At 40.1% G+C, this 20,092-nt stretch overlaps 2 protein-coding genes across 2 annotated transcripts; one reads left to right on the forward strand and one right to left on the reverse strand.

The window, feature by feature from the left end:
* Positions 1-2,391: 2,391 nt before the first annotated feature.
* gabarapl2 (GABA(A) receptor-associated protein like 2) lies at positions 2,392-9,730 on the reverse strand. Its single transcript, XM_023972213.2, has 4 exons — positions 9,498-9,730; positions 6,646-6,701; positions 3,751-3,923; positions 2,392-2,850 (listed from the first exon to the last, which is right to left on the reverse strand). The coding sequence occupies exons 1-4, from the start codon at positions 9,529-9,531 to the stop codon at positions 2,760-2,762; spliced, it is 354 nt and encodes a 117-aa protein (XP_023827981.1). The 5' UTR covers positions 9,532-9,730; the 3' UTR covers positions 2,392-2,759.
* A 541-nt stretch (positions 9,731-10,271) lies between these two features.
* Positions 10,272-14,001, forward strand: tmem231 (transmembrane protein 231). The gene is made up of 7 exons (XM_023972125.2): positions 10,272-10,743; positions 11,024-11,190; positions 11,278-11,406; positions 11,542-11,685; positions 12,935-13,016; positions 13,147-13,252; positions 13,744-14,001. Exons 1-7 carry the CDS (start codon positions 10,605-10,607, stop codon positions 13,904-13,906), a joined length of 930 nt encoding a protein of 309 aa, XP_023827893.1. The 5' UTR covers positions 10,272-10,604; the 3' UTR covers positions 13,907-14,001.
* The last annotated feature ends 6,091 nt before the right edge of the window (positions 14,002-20,092 follow it).

Raw genomic sequence — 20,092 nt, forward strand, 5'->3', positions numbered from 1 at the left:
GTTAAAATAATGTMAAAACTGTTAAAATAATGTGAGTATAACAGAACTGATATGGCAGGCGAAAACCTGAGGAAAATCCAACCAGGAAGTACTATTATTTTGAAAGGCTGTTTTTCCATTGAAAGCCTATACAAAGACTTAGGACCCAGCTCACGAGCTCTATGGCTTCCTCTACACGTGATCAGTCTTTAGGCATTGTTTCAGGCTTTTACTCTGAAAAATTAGGGAGATACAGCACTTTCAATGAGAGGACAGTGGAAATTTCCATCCATGAACCAAGCACGTGATCGGGAGCGCGCCTTTCTTGTTTCTCCTTTTCTATTGACGAAGCTTTTGTCCGGTTGAAATATTATTGATTATTTATGACAAAARCAACCTGAGGATTGATTTTAAACATCGTTTGACATGTTTCTACGAACGTCTATTGTACTTTTTAAAAACTTTTCGTCTGGACTTAGTGCMCGTGCCTTGTGCAATAGGATTACTGGACTAAACGCGCGAACACAAAGGAAGTTTTTGGTCATAAAGAGGGACATTATCGAACAAAACGAACATTTATTGTCTAACATGGAGACCTGGGATTGCCACCAGATGAAGATCATCAAAGGTAAGTGATTAATTGTAATGCTATTTCTGACTTTTGTGACACCTATCCTTAGTTGGAAAATGGCTGTATGGCTTTCTGTGGCTAGGCGCTGACCTAACATAATCGCAAAGTGTGCTTTTGCAGTAAAGCCTTTTTGAAAGCTGACACAGCGGTTGCATTAAGGAGAAGTTGATCTTTATTTGTATGTTTAACACTTGTATCTTTTTTCAATGTTTATGATGAGTATTTCTGTAATTTGATGTGCAATTTCCTTTCCAATACATATTGAGTCGTATTCTGGTGATGACATGATCATCGAGGCTTGGCCTGCCATTTGACAAATAACATTTTCGCTCCTTTGTCCTTAATAATCTCATCATGTAGGCTACACCTGCATTGTATCTGTGAGCTGTTGACTAGAGCGCACGTGCCAATACCAGCAGGGGCACACTCACTATATAATGCAACATGTTTTGTGAGAAAACCATCAATAGAGTTTAAAATGCGATGGAAACCCATTTAACTTGTATTTTTTATTCGGTAAATGGGAATTTAACCACAAAAGGTATTTTTATGTGCACTACATCATCACGCACAGCCTTTAATTCGCAACCAGTCAATTTGATGTTAACACATCTCTGGTGGGAAAATGTTTTTATGTGTATTTTAGAATATTTTCATGAACATCTCTCGCCAACTGGATGGAAACCTAGCTATAGATAGAATGTCCGCCTAATTAACGGAAAACTGTAGACTCAAACATTAGGGGAATACTACGGGTAACATTACAAAAACGTTCTCCCTCACTAGAATTGTTAGCTGGGTCCAGATGTACTGGGACTACTAGCAGGCGGCTCTGTCATACCAGCAGGCCTGGCTGCAGCTGCGCTCAGAGGCCTTCCCACTGTGGCTCCGCAGTGACCTAAACCTGCTGCTGTTTCACTTAAGAACAGCACGACTTTGTTGCTTACAGCAACAAGGGACTGAGAGACCAGTTTGTACATAATGCTGTGTGATTTTGGAGGGACATTCAAGCACAGGTGAAAGCACACAGTCATACACTGTCATGAAGCATTATTGTACTTGTAGATGAGCCAAGGAAGCAATGACCAATTTTGTCAGGACATGCAAAGACCTGAGTTTAAAAAGAGTTTGGAGCTCACGTTGTCACGTTCGGACCTTAGTTCCTTTGTTTTGTCTTTTGTTTTAGTATGGTCAGGGCGTGAGTTGGGTGGGTCGTCTATGTTAGTTTTTCTATGATTTTCTATTTCTGTGTTTGGCCTGATATGGTTCTCAATCAGAGGCAGCTGTCAATCGTTGCCCCTGATTGGGAACCATATTTAGGTAGCCTGTTTTCTGTTGGGTTTTGTGGGTGGTTATTTTCAGTCTTTGTGTGTCTGCACCAGATAGAACTGTTTTGGTTTTCACTTTGTTGTTTTGTATTTTGAAGTGTTCACTTTCATTAAATAAGATGAACACTTACCACGCTGCACCTTGGTCCTCACCTTCTTCCACCGACGACAGCCGTTACACACGTGGTCAGTGTCCCCTCCTAGCCCTTTTGGTTGCTTTGTCTTAATAATAATTATTACAATTCTAGTTTAATGTGTCTATGGAGAGCTTTGAGGAATGTGGTAAAGTGGAATGAGGAAAAGTGGTAGATATGTTCATGAGATCTGAGTCAATATATACAGTATGTGTGACAGTCTTTGTTCCTGTATGTGTCCAGAATGATATATGCATCTGTGAATATTTTTCTGTTAAGAAAATTCAATTGTTGTTTTGAATGAGTACAGAGAATAAGAGCCATTTTATGTGTTTTTATTGGTCATCAAGCTACCTTACCTTTCATATATTCAAAGTATTGGTATATATCATCTTTAAAGATAATAAACAAATCAAACAACATTTATAAATTAAAACAAAACCGTTATTACTGTATATCATAGATTACATTAATATGTTAAACTGCTAATAATAATGTAACAACATTCTTTACCTAAAAGTAATCAAATGTACAATTTATAGTTTCAATATAATATGCTATGAGTGATACTAGTAATACAAATGCATGATTAATGTTGAGGTTTCTAACACACTTCTTCCACACATCTTTCTCTATTATGATAGCGGTACAATCAAGGGTTGTGTCAACTCAACTTTGTGTGAAGGCCTAGAAACCAAATGTGTTTTCGCCACTGTACGCCATGTACAGAAAGCCATCCTCATCTCTCTCTTTCTCATATAGCTGTCCCATTGTCAGACTGCAGGATAGAGAAAGACATTTGTCACATTTTGAACATACATTTTCCAGAACACACAAAGATTTAAAACAGATACATCCTCCAACCAGACAAATTTCGAACTCAGAACACAAATGCATGAACATACATTCACTCCTCTATTAGTCTCGCGTTGCCATTCTATAAGCTGAAAATCAATCAATCCTCCTATACACTCCCCACATACAATAAACATTCAGGAACTCATCTGATATCCGAGTCACCCGTGATCTGTTCAAAAATTTTATCTTTCATCAGAATGGTATTGTCTATAGATAAACAAGGAAGCTGAGTTTTTAAGAATCTAATTTCAAGGTTTAATCAGTCAAACCCCATAACCATGTGTATAGTCCACCCACATAATGCATTGGTAGATATATGTATTTTACAGGTTTTTGACAGATAGTACTCACAATCAGACCCAGCTAGAGAGAGTGTGATTGGGGTAGATCTGTAGGTGTGAATACGTGAAAGTCATTTCTTGTTGAGAGACTAYGTAACATAATGTCTGATGTCTGATCAAATTACGTGAGATTTTAGTTCTGTATTAACCAAGATTAGGTGTAAGCGAAGGAGATTGGTGTGGCTATACTCTCTTTCACAGGGAGATTGATTTAACAGAGACTGAAACTGAAGGTTTATTGTCTTTAGTTACAGAGATAGACACAAACAAATGCACATACCGACCACATGCGATTAAACCTAGGCTGGTCTAAGAATGCAACAGTTCTTGAAGACAAAAAGTAAAATGTGGATGGTTGTATAACACGGTAGATCATCGGGACAGAGTGAAAAACAATGCACTCAGGACTCATCCAGTGTTTTGAGAAATACTACTCACAGCCCCCACCCCTTCCTCCAATTAAGTCAATTTAATCTCACCTGGACTGGGGAACAGTTTTGTCAACAAAGAGAAAAATAGCTTTCTCCGAGGGCAGCTGGATGCGCTTCCTGATGATCCACATGAACTGGGCCACTGTGATGTCAGAAGGGACCAAGTATTTTCTCTTGTCGATGTCCACTATCTGTGAGCCAGACACTTTCTCCACTATCACCTGAGAAGCAGATTAATAACATATTTAAACACACACACACACACACACACACACATACACACATACACACACACACACACTAACAGGGATATGACGTATAACATCCTTTTGTGTTATGACGTACGCACAGCCAAAAATAAACATTCCAGAGATTTTACACAATCCAGTGTGCTCAATATTTTATTTATTTAATATTTATTCAGCCAGGTACATCGTTCCAATAATGACATTTTTGTACATTGACGTATAACACATTGAAACAGGTGTAGAACAGGGTCTCTCTGGTCCTGGATCTTGGACCCGCTACTCAAGCAGGTCCAGGATTCGTTTCAGTCAGGGTTTGTTTGCATTTCATTCATGCTTTATAACGCGGATCAGGTTATAAAACGCTCCAGGATCCGGATCATAAAAGGGATATGTGAAAGCGCCCGTAGAAATCCTATTAAATTACTAGAGGGGCTATGTCATCAACCCTAAAAGTTACAGAAGGGGGTGAAAATGTCAGGGGAAAATCCAGACCAGTCTACTTGGAATGAATGGCAGTAGAGGCGTCAGTTATGCACATCCTGATTTTACTTGTGCAGGAAAATAAAAGTAAGGCATGTGAAATAGAAGAAATTGTGTAAAATAATTATTGTCGCCCTACAATATTGTCATATAATTTTATAAGTACAGTTTATATGGGTTTTATACACATTTTCTGTATAAACAGCCTCTAAAATATATGTAAACAGACATAAACGGAATGTTGGCATATTGGCAGTTAATTCAATTTTTGGGGGGTGAAGAATTCCTCTAAAACTGTCTGGCTAGCTAGCCAACAAAACATACCATGCAGATAAATTCTTCAAATTAATTGTTGTGGGGCTTGCGAAGCAAAAGCCCCAGCATCAATCTTCGACAAACTTCCTTGCAAACAACTGCCCTTTTGACCACTTCCCCAACAAGTCAGACAAAAGCATAGATGGTATGAAATCTTCCCCTACTTCTCTGCTTTTAAAATCTGAAAATGGATTAGGAATAGCATCTACCAATCTGTAGATAAAGCTGTTTTAGAAGCCATCAATGGATCTCTTTCTAGCTGCAGTAAATCAAGTCAGAAGTTAGAAGATTAATTACTTACCAACAAACAACAGCTACAATTTCCAATAAAACGACATCATGTTTTGAAGTTCACATTCCTTGGCTTCTTCTAACAACACTATCATGAATCTAGCAAATACGTTTTGTGGGGCAGAGTGCAGTATTTATACTGAGCAAAAATATAAAACGCAACATGTAAAGTGTTGGTCCCATGTTTCGTGAGCTAAAATAAAATATCCCMTAAATTTTCCATATGCACAAAAACCTTATTTCGCTCAAATTTTGTGCACAAATTTGATTTACATCCCTGTTAGTAAGGATTTCTCCTTTGCCAAGATAATTCATCCACCTGACTGGTGTGGTATATCAAGAAGCTGATTAAACAGCATGACCCTTACACCTTGTGCTGGGGACAATAAAAGGTACAGTTTTGTCACACAACACAATGCCACAGATGTCTCAAGTTTTGAGGGAGCGTACAAATTTGACTCCTTGTGGCGGGCCGGGCGCCTGCAGGCTGACTTTGGTCGTCAGTTGAACGGTGTTTCCTCCAACACATCGGTGGAGCTGGCTTCCGGGTTAAGAAGTGCGGCTTGGCGGGTCATGTTTCAGAGGATRCATGACTCAACCTTCACCTCTCCCAAGCCAGTTGGGGAGTTGCAGGGATGAGACAAGATTGTAATCATGAAATTGGGGAGATAAAGTGGGTAAAAATGACACAACAATGAATAAATAATAATAATTGATCAACTATAACTATACTGAACATAAATATAAATGCAACATGTAACAATTTCAACGATTTTACTGAATTACATCAAATTCTCTGGCAACATCTCTGGTGGACATTCCTGCAGTCAGCATTGCAATTGCACGCTCCTTCAAAATTTGAGACATCTGTGGCATTTTGTTGTGTGACAAAACTGCACATTTTAGAATGGCCTTTTTTTCTCCCCAGCACAAGGCGTAAAATAAATACAGCATTTCTTTCTTTCAGGTCTTGACGAGAAAAAAAACGGTCTGATGTTCTCTTCTGCGCTGTTCAACCAATCCAGTATATGTGGATGAGGAGTTAAGATGGAGTGTCACCTTGTTAAAGATAATCTCCAGAACATTTGTATACTTTTTAGCCAGTAGTTTTGAAAGTAGCGTGGTCCCAAAAATTGCGTACTACTTCACAAATGTGCAGATATGTGCACCACGTCATTGCTCTCTCTCTCTCTCTCTTTTGCTCTACTTCCTATCTGTCACTTAATTGGTGAGGGGTTGAACCTCATTGGCTGARACTCTAATTGCTAGGTGGCTGGCCTGTGGAGGTAAATGTAGGGTAAATGGCGACGCACAGCCTTCAAACTAGGTATTTCGTGGCTAATTGAGGTAAAACAGTAATTCTGCTTATAGATTATGCATGTATGAACTACACATTGACACATCCAGGCCAAAGGGGAGATTTTTTTAAACGTACTAGTTGCCCAAGTACCGGCGCACGAAAAGTAGAAGTTGCGTCACAGACTAGCTTTAGCTTTCCATTTCCGCTGAAAACCGGATGCATCCGGTTGATTAAGACCCGCTGAGGGTGCATAGACACTAACACAGGAAAACACTCTAACCTCAAGGTCGATCCCTTTCATTCACTCACCGGTACCCTGTCAGGATATTTGTTGCGTATTTTGGCAGACTCCACACATCGGTGTTCTGAGAAAGAGAAGAAAAAAGTAGGATTAGATGCACAGGCATAGGTAGTGGCATGATATAGCTAATTACATTAGATTAGATAGATTTATTGTCCTCCTAAAAGGAAATTCCTTTCCACAGCTCATACATTTACCTCCATTCACTTAAGACAGCAGATAAACAGAAGACTGAGACAGCACAGTAAACAGTAATAGTAGGTAGTAATAGAGTCATTTGGGAGATGTTCTACTGACGATGTGAGGGAACACACTTGTTCAAAGCATTCCATGTGGAAGCAATGTGCAATGCCAATACAGTGCATTTGGAAAGTATTCAGATGCCTTAACTTTTTCCACATTTTGTTACGTTACAACCTTAATCTAAAATGTATTAAATTGTTTTTTCCCCTCATCAATCTACACACAATACCCCATAATGACAAAGCAAAAACAGTTTTTTAGAAATGTTTACAAATTTATAAAAAAATTAAAACTGAAATATCACATTTACATAAATATTCAGACCCTTTACTCAGTACTTTGTTGAAGCACCTTTGGCAGCGATTACAGCCTCAAGTCTTCTTGGGTATGACGCTACAAGCTTGGCACACTTGTATTTGGGGAGTTTCTTATCTGCAGATCCTCTCAAGCTGTCAGGTTAGATGGGGAGTGTCGCTGAACAGCTATTTGTCCCGGAGCCACTCCTGTGTTGTCTTGTCTTCGCCCCATTCTTAGGTCCTGAGGGCTCTGGAGAAGGTTTCCATCAAGGATCTCTCTGTACTTTGCACCGTTCATCTTTCCATCAATCCTGACTGGTCTCCCAGTCCGTGCGGCTGAAAAATATCCCCACAGCATGATGCTGCCACCACCATACTTCACCGTAGGGATGGTGCCAGGTTTCCTCCAGATGTTACAGTTGGCATTCAGGTCAAAGAGTTTAATCTTGGTTTAATCAGACTAGAGAATCTTGTTTCTCATGGTCTGAGAGTCCTTTGGGTGCCTTTTGGAAAACTTCAAGCGGGCTGTCATGTGCCTTTTACTAAGGACTGGCTTCTGTCTGGCCACTCTACTATAAAGGCCTGATTGGTGGAGTGCTGCAGAGATGGTTGTCATTTTGGAAGGTTCTCCCATCTCCACAGAGGATTTTGGAGCTCTGTCAGAGTGACCATCGGTTCTTGGTCACCTCCCTGACCAAGGCCCTTCTACCACGATTGCTCAGTTTGGACGGGTGGCCAGCTCTAGGAAGAGTCTTGGTGGTTCCAAACTTCTTCCATTTTAGAATAATGGAGGCCACTGTGTTCTTGGGGACCTTCAATGCTGCAGAAATGTTTTGGTACCCTTCCCCAGATCTGTGCCTCGACACAATCCTGTCTCGGAGCTCTACGGACAATTCCTTTGACCTCATGGCTTGGTTTTTGCTCTGACATGCACTGTTAACTGTGGGACCTTATATAGACAGGTGTGTGTCTTTCCAATCATGTCCAATCAATTGAATTTACCACAGGTGGACTCCAATGAAGTTGTGGAAACATCTCAAGGATGATGAATGGAAATAGGATGCATCGGAGCTCAATTTTGAGTCTCTTGGCAAAGGGTCTGAATACTTATGTAAATAAGGTATTTCTGTTTTTGTTTTTTTATACATTCCAAAATGTCTAAACCTGTTTTCGCTTTGTCATTGTGGGGTATTGTGTGTAGATTGATGAGGATTTTTATTTATTTAATACATTTTAGAATAAGGCTGTAACGTAACAAAATGTGGAAAGAGGGAAGGGATCTGAACATTTTCCGAATGCACTGTACATACATGTATCTCAACACATATGTCTGTCAACTTTCAACTAATGTTTCAAACATAGTAATGATCTAGATAGCTATATGAGTTAATGGTAGATTTACTAGACTAGAGCTCAACCTTTGCCATTATATAGCTGGTTTCTGGCAGCCATGCCGTGTCATGCATGCCACTAGAACCCCTTTCAAACTACTGAGGTGAGCCAAGTACAGCCAAGCTGAGCAGTACTGGGCTGTTTACACACCCACCACAGATGCCAAGCTGAAAAGGACTATGTGAAAAGAAAATATCAAAGCCAGAACAGAACAGTTTGGACCGGATTTGACACAATAGTGTGAAAACAGTATTAGTGTGAGGATTCCATTGAGGTTCAATGCTGTCAGTTTCATTAGCCTAGATATAAGCCCTATAATTAGACATAATTGAGTAGATCCTATATCAAGTGATAAGATTAAAGTAAGAAAATGGTGTAAAGTACATGAAAACACATTTAGAATAGGGGACAAATGTGCGTTTTTAGTCATATAACTAACTGGTAGTTTAGAACTGCTTATATGTTGGGACAGTTCTCTCTCTCAATTTTGTCTCTTTAAAAAATATATATTCTCAATGTAATAACCTGCATTAATAAATGCTGTTTATATATWTWTTTTTTWAATAGTGTGCTATTATGTTCCCTATACTTAATTACCTTAATATACATGCATAATATGCATTACTGAGGGAACCAGTAAGGTTCAGGGAGGGTAACGTTGGCCTACTTGTGATTCGAGTAAAAGTTATGATGGTGTTTATAAAATACATTATTTTATGAATAACCTGTAGGCCAGTACGTGAACACATGCACCATATTAGCCTTTTGTTCAAGCTCCAAGCCTTATTTGTGTGTTTGTGGCCCAACGTACGGCACATGCAATCTATTCTGCTCATCCCATCATCAGTTTGGCACTTCAAAACCGATAACTAAATCTGTACAGGAGATTACACAGGCAATTACATGTGACATAATTAAAATCCCATTACCGAGGGAATGATCCTCTTTAAACATCCATTTCATTTTTGCAGAATCCTCGCGCTATGACGTGATGTTGAAATTCAAACCTGAACGTGTAAACAGGCAGGTTATTGTCGATTTTATGTAAAACGATACAATGTAACAACTAAAATGTAAACAATGTAGCAGCAACCCTTCGAACGCCTGTCTAGCACAAGGAGGTGACGGTGATGTCACTGTTTGGTTGTACCATTTCTATTTTGTAGGGGGGCCGGGGAGGGGGGATTGTCAACTGTAAAACCACAGATAGAACAATGAGACAGATATTTCATCCGTTTTGCGTTTCCACTCACTACCAAATATGGTAGTGGGAGGAAGCCCGCTGTCCGTCGTTGGGAGAAGATGGACCTAGATGGATTTTGGACGATATTCTGCACGTTTTCTCATCGATTAAACATTTGATTTCAATACAGTTTTATATTCCCCAAACTAGAATGTGTTATGAATAGAGTGGATTAAGTTTTGTGGACCCTTTGCAGACCCTTTGCAAAAGTTTTTTTTAAATTGCGTTGTTTAGGAGCGCAAAGGCGAATTGAGTTATTGCATACGCACACTTCACAGAGTAGGCATTCCCTAACGGAAATATGCAGACGTAACCTAGAACGCACCAATAGGATCTCGCTTGCTCATGCTTGGCTCTGCCCACCTAGTGCCTCTGCCCACTATGACTCGCTCCAATGTGTTCACATTGGAAATGTCAGCCCATGGTCTATCTTGATTTAGTTGTAAAAAGTCTTTGGTACAATCAGGATTTGTTGCCAGGAAATCAGCGGCTGCAGCCATGGTAACCTCTGAACGCTAAACAACGGGAAGTAGTTTTAAGCTAGCAAGACAAAGTGGCGCGACTTTTTGGAGAATTCGATTCGAAGTCAATAACACTTTCCTGGAAGGACCTCCTAAACGTGATACTGCCAACTGTTTTTCGAGAGCTGACTTGTGCTTTTGGATTTAGCTATTAGCTGGTTACAAGCCCTAGATTTATGTTGGAACGCCACGACCTCTCTTGCAAAATACCCACATTAGCCTTGTAGCTACTACTAACTCTAGCCAACACCCCTTGCTAAAAACTATTCGTCATGGCTTTTTATGAAGTCTATTCTCACCCTGCTTCAATTAGATACAAAACAAGCGTTTGCACCAAAGCCACGTTGTTTCTTGGTATTGTCTTGTGTCTCACCTACATCCCACCCCTCCTGGTTGCTTACAGGAGCCAAGGTAACGTCAGTTAATTGCAAAATGTTTTACATAGGTAGCTAGCTCGAGTTGAACTCGATGATCTTGATATAGCTTGTTATGGAATTAATTCAGTTAAACGCTAGCACCTTTCTCAAGGTGATAGAACTCCAGCAAGATAACCTTCCCGACACTATCATCGCTATCTAATTGAAATCAATGTATGTTGCAAATCCTCTATTGTTAACCTTAGCTAAATGTTCTCGTTGTTGTAGACACTTAGATTTGATACAATATTCTGGTATTCCTATGTTCTATTTAGGGTTCTGGGTAAAGAGGAGTACATATGAAGAGCAACCTGTTGTTCGGTTCCAGTACCAGGTTCTGATAATTGCAGCAACAAGCACTAGTGGTGACTATGTTGCGTGGAGCACCTTTCCCAATTTTAATAACATGCAAGGGACTAACCTCAGAATTCCTTCTATCTCGGTAAGTATGAATAGTACTATTAAGATGGTGCTTCTTAAGTGACACATAAAGATCACTCACTGATCTCTGGGAATGTTGTGAATGCAGGTGCGAGAGGAAGACCAGAATCAGGATGGGAAGTTGGACCGTTTGAAATTCCAACTTGACCTTCCCCTTCGGTCTGATGAACAAGTGTACAGCATCCAGCTACTACTCACCTTCTCCTACCAGCTGTTTGTATGTCGTCGCCCCCGCCCCCCTCATTCAGTCCGACACAATGTCCAATGCATTCACTACATCCATACAGTTCCTCTCACTACTACAGTCTCTTTTTGTATTTCACTTCCATCTGTCTCTCTTCTCTCTTTGCAGAGAATGTCAACTGTGGTGATGCAGACACTGGCCTTTGTGCAGCATTCCTCTTCAGTTCCTGGCTCTCAGCTCTTCATCAGTGGAGATCTGCGGCTCCAGCAGAGAACCCCACTTCCACACCGTGGTCTACACACTGTATACAATGTGAGGGCACATTCTCTCTGTATCTCTCTCTCACACACACACACAGACACACAACACATCGTATTGTTCATTGTAGACATGGCCCTTAACCACAGGTTTAGAATAAAATTACCCTCAATCTTTATATTAACCATTAGGTTACCTGACGCTGTATTAGTGGTAGGGGCAACTTTGACCTACTCCTGCTGGGACTTCAATGAGCACATGTAGCAGATGGGGATCTGTGAAGCTCAGTCTGCAGTCTGAAGTTTCTCCACTTGTGCTGCCAAATAGCTAGATATATGATGGTGCGACTGGGAAAGGCGCTTCAGGGTTCATCAGTATCAGGCGAATCAGGTGGAAGTGGCGTGACATCCTTTACACACATACACCCCAACAGTTTGTATAACAAAGTATACACTTAAACAAAGCTCCATCATTGTAATATTGTGGCGCTACAATACTGCTACAATATTGACACTACAAGCATTTACTCCCAAAAGTCAAATATTGGTGTCATACTTCAGTGCACCTGAATATATCATGACAGTGACAAACCTTATGTCCGGGAATCTTAATCAAATCAAATTGTATTTGTCACATGCGCTGAATACAACAGGTTACAGTGAAATGCTTACTTACAAGCTCTTAACCAACAATGCTTTAAGAAGTTTTAAGAAAAATTAGTGTTAAGTAAAAAAGAGAAGTAAAAAATTGAAAATAAAAGTAAGTAAATAATTAAACGGCAACAGTAAAATAACAATAACGAGGCTATATACAGGGGGTACCGGTACAGAGTCAATGTGCGGGGGCACCGGTTAGTCGAGGTAATATGCACCTTTTTGGTAGAGTTAAAGTGACTATGCATAGATAATAAACAGTGGCAGCAGCATAAAAAGGGGTCTGGGTAGCCCTTTGATTAGCTGTTCAGGAGTCCTATAGCTTGGGGATAGAAGCTGTTAAGAAGCCTTTTGGACCTTGACTTGGCGCTCCTATACCACTTGCCGTGCGGTATTAGAGAGTACAKTCTATGACTAGGGCCTTCCTCTGACACCGCCTGGTATAGAGGTCCTAGATGGCAGGAAGCTTGGCCCCCCAATGATGTACTGGGCGATACGCACTACCTTCTGTAGTGCCTTGCGGTCGGAGGCCGAGCAGTTGCCATACCAGGCAGTGATACAACCCGTAATCAATGTTTAAATACTGCTTTGTGTACTTAACTTATATTTTGTGTGCTTCTTGACTTATATTGTCCTCTGTTATAATCTAGGTATCAGTAATTGATGGAGCAAGTCCGTTTGCAAGCGCATATGATCTTGCCAACGTCATTGGATCCTATCAGGATAGAAACTGTAAGTGGGAATTCTCACYTGCCATGTTTCTATAAGTTGATCACTGTTGAGTTGTCTGATTACACATAATTAGCCCACTTATGTGTTTGCCTGTTATTTCTCACTCTCACACTTCCTCTTTCTCACACAGTGACAACGTTTCTGTCCTGTCCAAGTCCAGTATGGACTGTGGGTCGAGCTGCTGGTACTCCCTTCCAGATAAATGCTGAAGTCCGCTACCCAGTGGAGGTTATCAGATATCCTTTATTGTGTGTCTGTGTGTGTGTTGAAAAGTCTTATGAAAATATATCTTTCTCTCTGTTTGTGTTAGATGCAGCCTAACCAGTTTGACAATGCACATGCTTTGGTGAGTTCACAAAGGCCAGACATCCATGTTTACTTTCCTTATGGTCTCTTTGTCTATATGATTTCTTGCACTGGTATCAATGTTATATTSAATGTTTAATTTATCTAGGCCTACAAGTGCAGGGAAGACAAATATGATGATGATTTAGATTCTTTATTACCATGAATGGCAWGGCCACTGCTGCTAAAGAAACATGAAACAGACAATGATGGCAACAATAACAGTAATGATAATAATAGTTAAAGTAATTAAAGAAAGGATAGTATATATATTTTTCAAGTATTAAATTGGCAGAATCAGATTAACCGTTTACGTATAGAAAGTAAGGGAAAGGGGGGCTTGGCAAACACACCCACAGTATTTCCTTGACTGAGCCTCCACCTATCGGCCTGGGTTCTGGGAGATGATCAAATTTGCCTGGATCCAGTACGTCAGTGTGTTGCTTATCTTCCTCTGGGTTTTCAACAGGATTCAGACCTTTGTTTTCCAGAATCAGGTGCTGCCGACTGTACCTATACCACTCTTGAAACAGCACCACTTTTGATTCAGTGAAACTGTTCGCCTCCCATACTGAGGTACTGTGGAGGGAAGAGGCCACATCACCAAACAACTTACAGTACAATGGCCAAATGTTCAGAAGATCAACACACACACAGGATTCAGTATTTTCCTTGCCTTTACATATACATTTACTTAAACATCACAAGTACACATCGCTACACACAAAAGGCATTCAAATATTCAGCTTCATCAGTCCTTTTACATCTGTTGTGCTAATGAACTGTTATGGAATGATTGATTTTCAGTTAGCTATGTAACGTTAGCTGGTGCTGTGTAAATGTTGAAAACAGATTTGTGATTATTTGTGAATGTGGAAAAGAAATGTCTAGTTTTTTATGAATCAGTTTTATTTTGTACATAGCTCTTGGCTCTGTTAATAAAGCAGTGGTGGAAAAAGTACCTAATTGTCATACTTCAGTAAAAGTTAAGATACCATATAGATAATGACTCCAGTAAAAGTGACAGCCACCTAGTAAAATACTACTTGAGTAAAAGTCTAAAAGTATTTGGTTTTAAATATACTTTAGTATCAAAAGTAAAACAAAGTATAAATKATTTCAAATTTCTTATATTAAGCAAACCAGACAGCACAATGTTTATTTAATTTACATATTACCAGGGGCACACTTGKACACTCAGACATAATTTACAAACAAAGCATTTGTGTTTAGTCAGTCCACCAGATCAGAGGCAGTAGAGATGACAACGGATGTTCTCTTGATAAGTGTGTGAATTCGACCATTTTCCTGTCCTGCTAAGCATTCAAAATGTAACGAGTACTTTGGCGTGTCATGGAAAATGTATGGAGTAAAAAGTACATTATTTTCTTTAGGAATGTAGTGAAGTAAAAGTTGTCCAAAATATAAATAGTAAAGTACAGATACCMCAAAACACTACTAAAGTGTACTTTAAAGTATTTAAGACTTTARAGTACTTTACACCACTATAATGAAGTTGAATACGTGTGTACTTTTTCTCATTTTCATTCACTGATAAGATCAGAATTTGGGTAGTCTATATAGTCAGAATAAATACACAGAAGGGTGGAACTGAAATGCATTGATCGACGGGGCTGTAGTGGAGCAGRCCGAGAGCTTCAAATTCCTTGGTGTCAACATCACTAAGGACCTATCATGGTCCAAACACACCAACACAGTCRTGAAGAAGGCACGACAACRCCTCTTCCCCCTCAGGAGGCTGAAAAGATTTGGCATGGGCCCTCAGATCCTCAAAAAGTTCTACAGCTGCACTATTGTGAGCATCTTGATTGGCTGCATCACCACTTGGTATGGCAACTACTTAGCATCCGACCGCAAGGTGCTAAAGAGGGTAATGCATACGGCACAGTACATCACTGGGGCCTATATAGCAGGGCCAGAGTGTCAGAGGAAGACCCTAAAAATTGTCAAAGACTCCAGCCTCCCAAGTCATAGACTGTTCTCTCTGCTACCMCACGGCAAACAGTACCGAAGCGCCAAGTCTGGGACCAACAGACTCCTGAACAGCTTCTACCCCCAAGCCATAAGACTGCTGAACAGTTAATCAAATGGTTACCCAGACTATTTGCATTGCAYCCCTTTTCTTTGCACTGACATTCTTGCAYTGGCTCTATGCACACTCACTGGACTCACAGTCACACTATATTGACACTCCAACACACACTCACACACTACAYACCCTCACACACACAAAACACACACATGCATATTAACGCCACGCATAGACACACCTTCACACTTCATATACGCTGCTGCTACTCAGTTTATTAYCTATCCTGATTGSCCAGTCACTTTTACCCCTACCTACATGTACATATTGCCTCAACTACCTTGTACCCGTGCACATTGACTTGGTACCAGTATTCCTTGTATATAGCCTCGTTATTGTTATTTGATTGTGTTACTATTTCCTTTTTTGTCTTATTTGCKTTATTATTTTTACCTTTTAACTGCATTGTTGGGAAGGTGCTCGTAAGTAAGCATTAAACCTGTTGTATTCGGCGCATGTGACAAATATAATTTGATTTAATGAAAAGTTTTGTCAATAGTATTAAGCCTTATCTGAGTCTAGATCACAGAGAAGATCTTACCAGTAACCTGTAGTGACGTCAGACTGCATTTGTGTAAAGCCACTGTCTGCYACTTGTAGTAGTTGTTATTTGAATGTGTACATTGACAGCTAAAGCTGAAGTGTGTAGTATTCCTGTTTAATTCATAGCTCCACTTTCGTCCCTCTACAATATGCTTACATTTCAAGGTGTATTAACATACCTGTTACAATGTCAGGCAGGGGTGARGTATCTTCTAATGCCTTCTCAGTTATGTGATATTTTCATCAGAATAGGTTGGGCTCTGCACACCGTCTGTGTGCTTGTGTGTGAGCTTAGTGATAGGTGTTTGGGTGTGTGTTTCTTGAAGGATAATTGAATTCAGTTGACTTATTTTTAGGTAAGTGTGTATTTATGTGTGATTAATGCCAAGCTACAGTTGAAGTCGGAAGTTTACATACACTCAGGTTGGAGTCATTAATACTCGTTTTTCAAACCATCCACAAATTTCTTGTTAACAAACTATAGTTTTGGCAAGTCGGTTAGGACTTTATCTATTTTGTGCATGACAACAGTCATTTTTCCAACAATTGTTTACAGACAGATTATTTCACTTATAATTCCTGTATCACAATTCCAGTGGGTCAGAAGTTTACATACACTAAGTTGACTGTGCTTAAACAGCTTGAAAATTCACAGAATGTCATGGCTCTAGAAGCTTTTGATAGGCTAATTGACATATTTGAGTCAATTGGAGGTGTACCAGTGGATGTATTTCAAGGCCTACCTTCAAACTCAGTGCCTCTTTGCTTGACATGATGGGAAAATCAAAAGAAATCAGCCAAGACCTCAGAAAAAAAATTGTAGACCTCCACAAGTCTGGTTCATCCTTGGGAGCAATTTCCAAATGCCTAAAGGTACCACCTTCATCTGTACAAACAATAGTACGCAAGTATAAACACCATGGACCCGCAGCCGGCATACTGCTAGGAAGGAGACGCGTTCTGTCTCCTAGAGATGAACGTACTTTGGTGCGAAAAGTGCAAATCAATCCAGAACAACAGCAAAGGACCTTGTGAAAATGCTGGAGGAAACAAGTACAAAGTATCTATATCCACAGTAAAACGAATCCTATATCGACATATACCTGAAAGGCCGATCAGCAAGGAAGAAGCCACTGCTCCAAAACCGCCATAAAAAAGCCTGACTACGGTTTGCAACTGCCACATGGGGAGAAAAGATTGTACTTTTTGGAGAAATGTTCTCTGGTTTGATGAAACAAAATAGAACTGTTTGGTCATAATGACCATCGTTATGTTGGAGGAAAAGGGGAGGCTTGCAATCCAAAGAAACCATCCCAACCTGAAGCACGGGGGTAGAGCATCATGTTGTGGGGGTGCTTTGCTGCAGGAGGACTGGTGCACTCCACAAAATAGATGGCATCATGAGGAATGGAACATTATGTGGATATATTGAAGCTACATCTCAAGACATCAGTCAGGAAGTTAAAGCTTGGTCGCAAATGGGTCTTCCAAATGGACATTGACCCCAAGCATACTTCCAAAGTTGTGGTAAAATGGCTTAAGGACAACAAAGTCAAGGTATTGGAGTTACCATCACAAAGCCCTGACCTCATTCTACAGAATTTGTGGGCAGAACTGAAAAAGTGTGTGCGAACAAGGAGGCCTACAAATCTGACTCAGTTACACCGTCTGTCAGGAGGAATGGCCAAAATTCACACCAACTTATTGTGGGAAGCTTGTGGAAGGCTACCTGACAGGTTTGACCCAAGTTAACAATTTAAAGGCAATGCTCTAAAAACGGGATGACGTGTATGTAAACTTCTGACCCACTGGGAATGTGATGAAAGAAATAAAAGCTGAAATAAATCATTCTCTCTACTATTATTCTGACATTTCACATTCTTCAAATAAAGTGGTGATCCTAAYTGACCTAARACAGGSAATTTTTACTAGGATTAAATGTCAGGAATTGTGAAAAACTGAGTTTAAATGTATTTGGCAAAGGTGTATGTAAACTTCCGACTTCAACTGTATATCCTGTCCTTGTCTTACTAGTGTATCTAAGTAACGTGGGTTCCTGTGATCATCCTCATTCATCTATCTCTAAAAAGTGGAAAGTGTCCTTCAATGTACAGTAAATAATGGTATAATGGTAATAATGCTTCTATAAAGGTTAAATGGCTCCACCAGTAGCTAAAGTACCTATGTCTGAAGTGGTTGCTTTTGAGGCTTTGTTTAGATGTTTAAATCATGTCTAGACATTTGATTTAGACTGGCAGATTAATGGCTCAGTTTCACCCCGTTCTTTGCCTATGGCAATCTACTAAAGAATAMAAATTCAAAAGGCACTCGCACATCTGAGCAATATTTTTTGCAGGTGCATGGTAACAGTTGAACAAGATGAAWGAAAACGGAAACCGCACACTGCTCTTGATAGTAKCACTGATCTTTAATAAGCTTACGTATCGGCYTCACGGCCTTCGTCAGAGCTTTTGTACGTTTTTTAAAATTAGCACCCTTATGTAGACCTAGCCCCACCCACATCCACATCTGTAGTGATGCCTCTAGCACTGCCATGTAGTGTCTTAGACCGCTGCGCCACTCGGGAGTTCCAACATCCCTGTGGAATGCTTTCGACACCTTGTAGAGTCCATGCCMCAACAAATTGAGGCTTTTCTGAAGGGGGTTGTGAGGTGAAACTCAATATTAGGAAGGTGTTCTTAATGTTTTGTACACTCAYTGTATGTTGAAGAGGGTGGGGCTCAAGCTGTACCCCTGTCTCACCATACGGCCCTGAGAAAATAAATATGTGTGTTTGTTGCCAAACGTGTTGTTTGTGTACATTGATTTTATAATGCCATATTTTTTTACCCAACATTGCTTGCCATCAGTTTGTATAGCAGACACTCATGCCAAATTGAGTCAAAAGCTTTTTTGAAATCAACAAAGCATGAGAATACTTTGCTTTTGTTTGTTTGTCAATAAGGGTTTGCAGTGTGTACACATGGTCTGTCGTACGGTATTTTGGTAAGAAGCCAATTTGACATTTTCTCAGGACATTGTTTTCACTGAGGAAAGTGAAAAGAAAGGGATACAATCTCTCTCTCTCTCTCTCTCTCTCTCTCTCTCTCTCTCTCTCTCTCTCTCTCTCTCTCTCTCTCTCTCTCTCTCTCTCTCTCTCTCTCTCTCTCTCTCTCTCTCTCTATCTATCTCTCTCTCTCTCTCTCTCTCTCTCTCTCTCTCTCTCTCTCTCTCTCTCTCTCTCTCTCTCTCTCTCTCTCTCTCTCTCTCTCTCTCTCTCTCTCTCTCTCTCTCTCTCTCTCTTTTTTTTCAGTGAAACAAACACGCTGTCATTCTGGTCCAGTACCAATGTATTAGCTCATTTAGCTTGGCAGCCAATTTGGCTGGCCTGTTCAGCAACAGTCCCACCCACTGTAGCTCAATAAAACACTTTCTTTCCTTAACTTTCTGCTCAATATTACATTTTTCAATGTCACCACCAGAGAAGGTGTGATGTGCTCCCTTATGTAGGGAATCTTTGGTGTGTAGTTAAGAGAGATTTTTAACTCAGTAATAGCCTGATATGCTTTATTTCAATCTTCCAAACAATGAGCAGCACAGAAYGTGAGTCAGGAACCAGTGATCAGGAACCAGATGCATCCTTTGTGAAGGTGGATTATATTGTGGAAGTTAGTTGAAACTGATCAATCAAGTGTCCAAAATAAGTCATAATGAACCTGTCCATGATCAGAATTATATTAATCTGTGACATTTTAGGTCAGAGTAACCATCCTATAAAGTTGTGCCCAAGGCTATGCAAATAATGCGCATCAGTAGCATATTGTGATTTGTGAATTCCAAACAGGCAGTAACAAAGTGGTACAAAAGTTACATTTTATTTCATGGTTATTAGTTATTAAATACCAAATGTTTTGGGGGGATATTAGGCCTACTGAGCCCAATAACCCCCTGATGAAAGTCAWTTTGTCTATCATCTACAGGGTAACGCAGTAATTTAATAGGATCTGTATGAGCTCACTTCTCTTTATGCACTGCCTTTCCAACCCAGGAAAGTTTAATTGAAAGGGTTTTAGGTAAG

The sequence above is a fragment of the Salvelinus sp. IW2-2015 genome, linkage group LG26, assembly GCF_002910315.2.
Source record: "Salvelinus sp. IW2-2015 linkage group LG26, ASM291031v2, whole genome shotgun sequence".
Lineage (NCBI taxonomy): Eukaryota > Metazoa > Chordata > Actinopteri > Salmoniformes > Salmonidae > Salvelinus > Salvelinus sp. IW2-2015.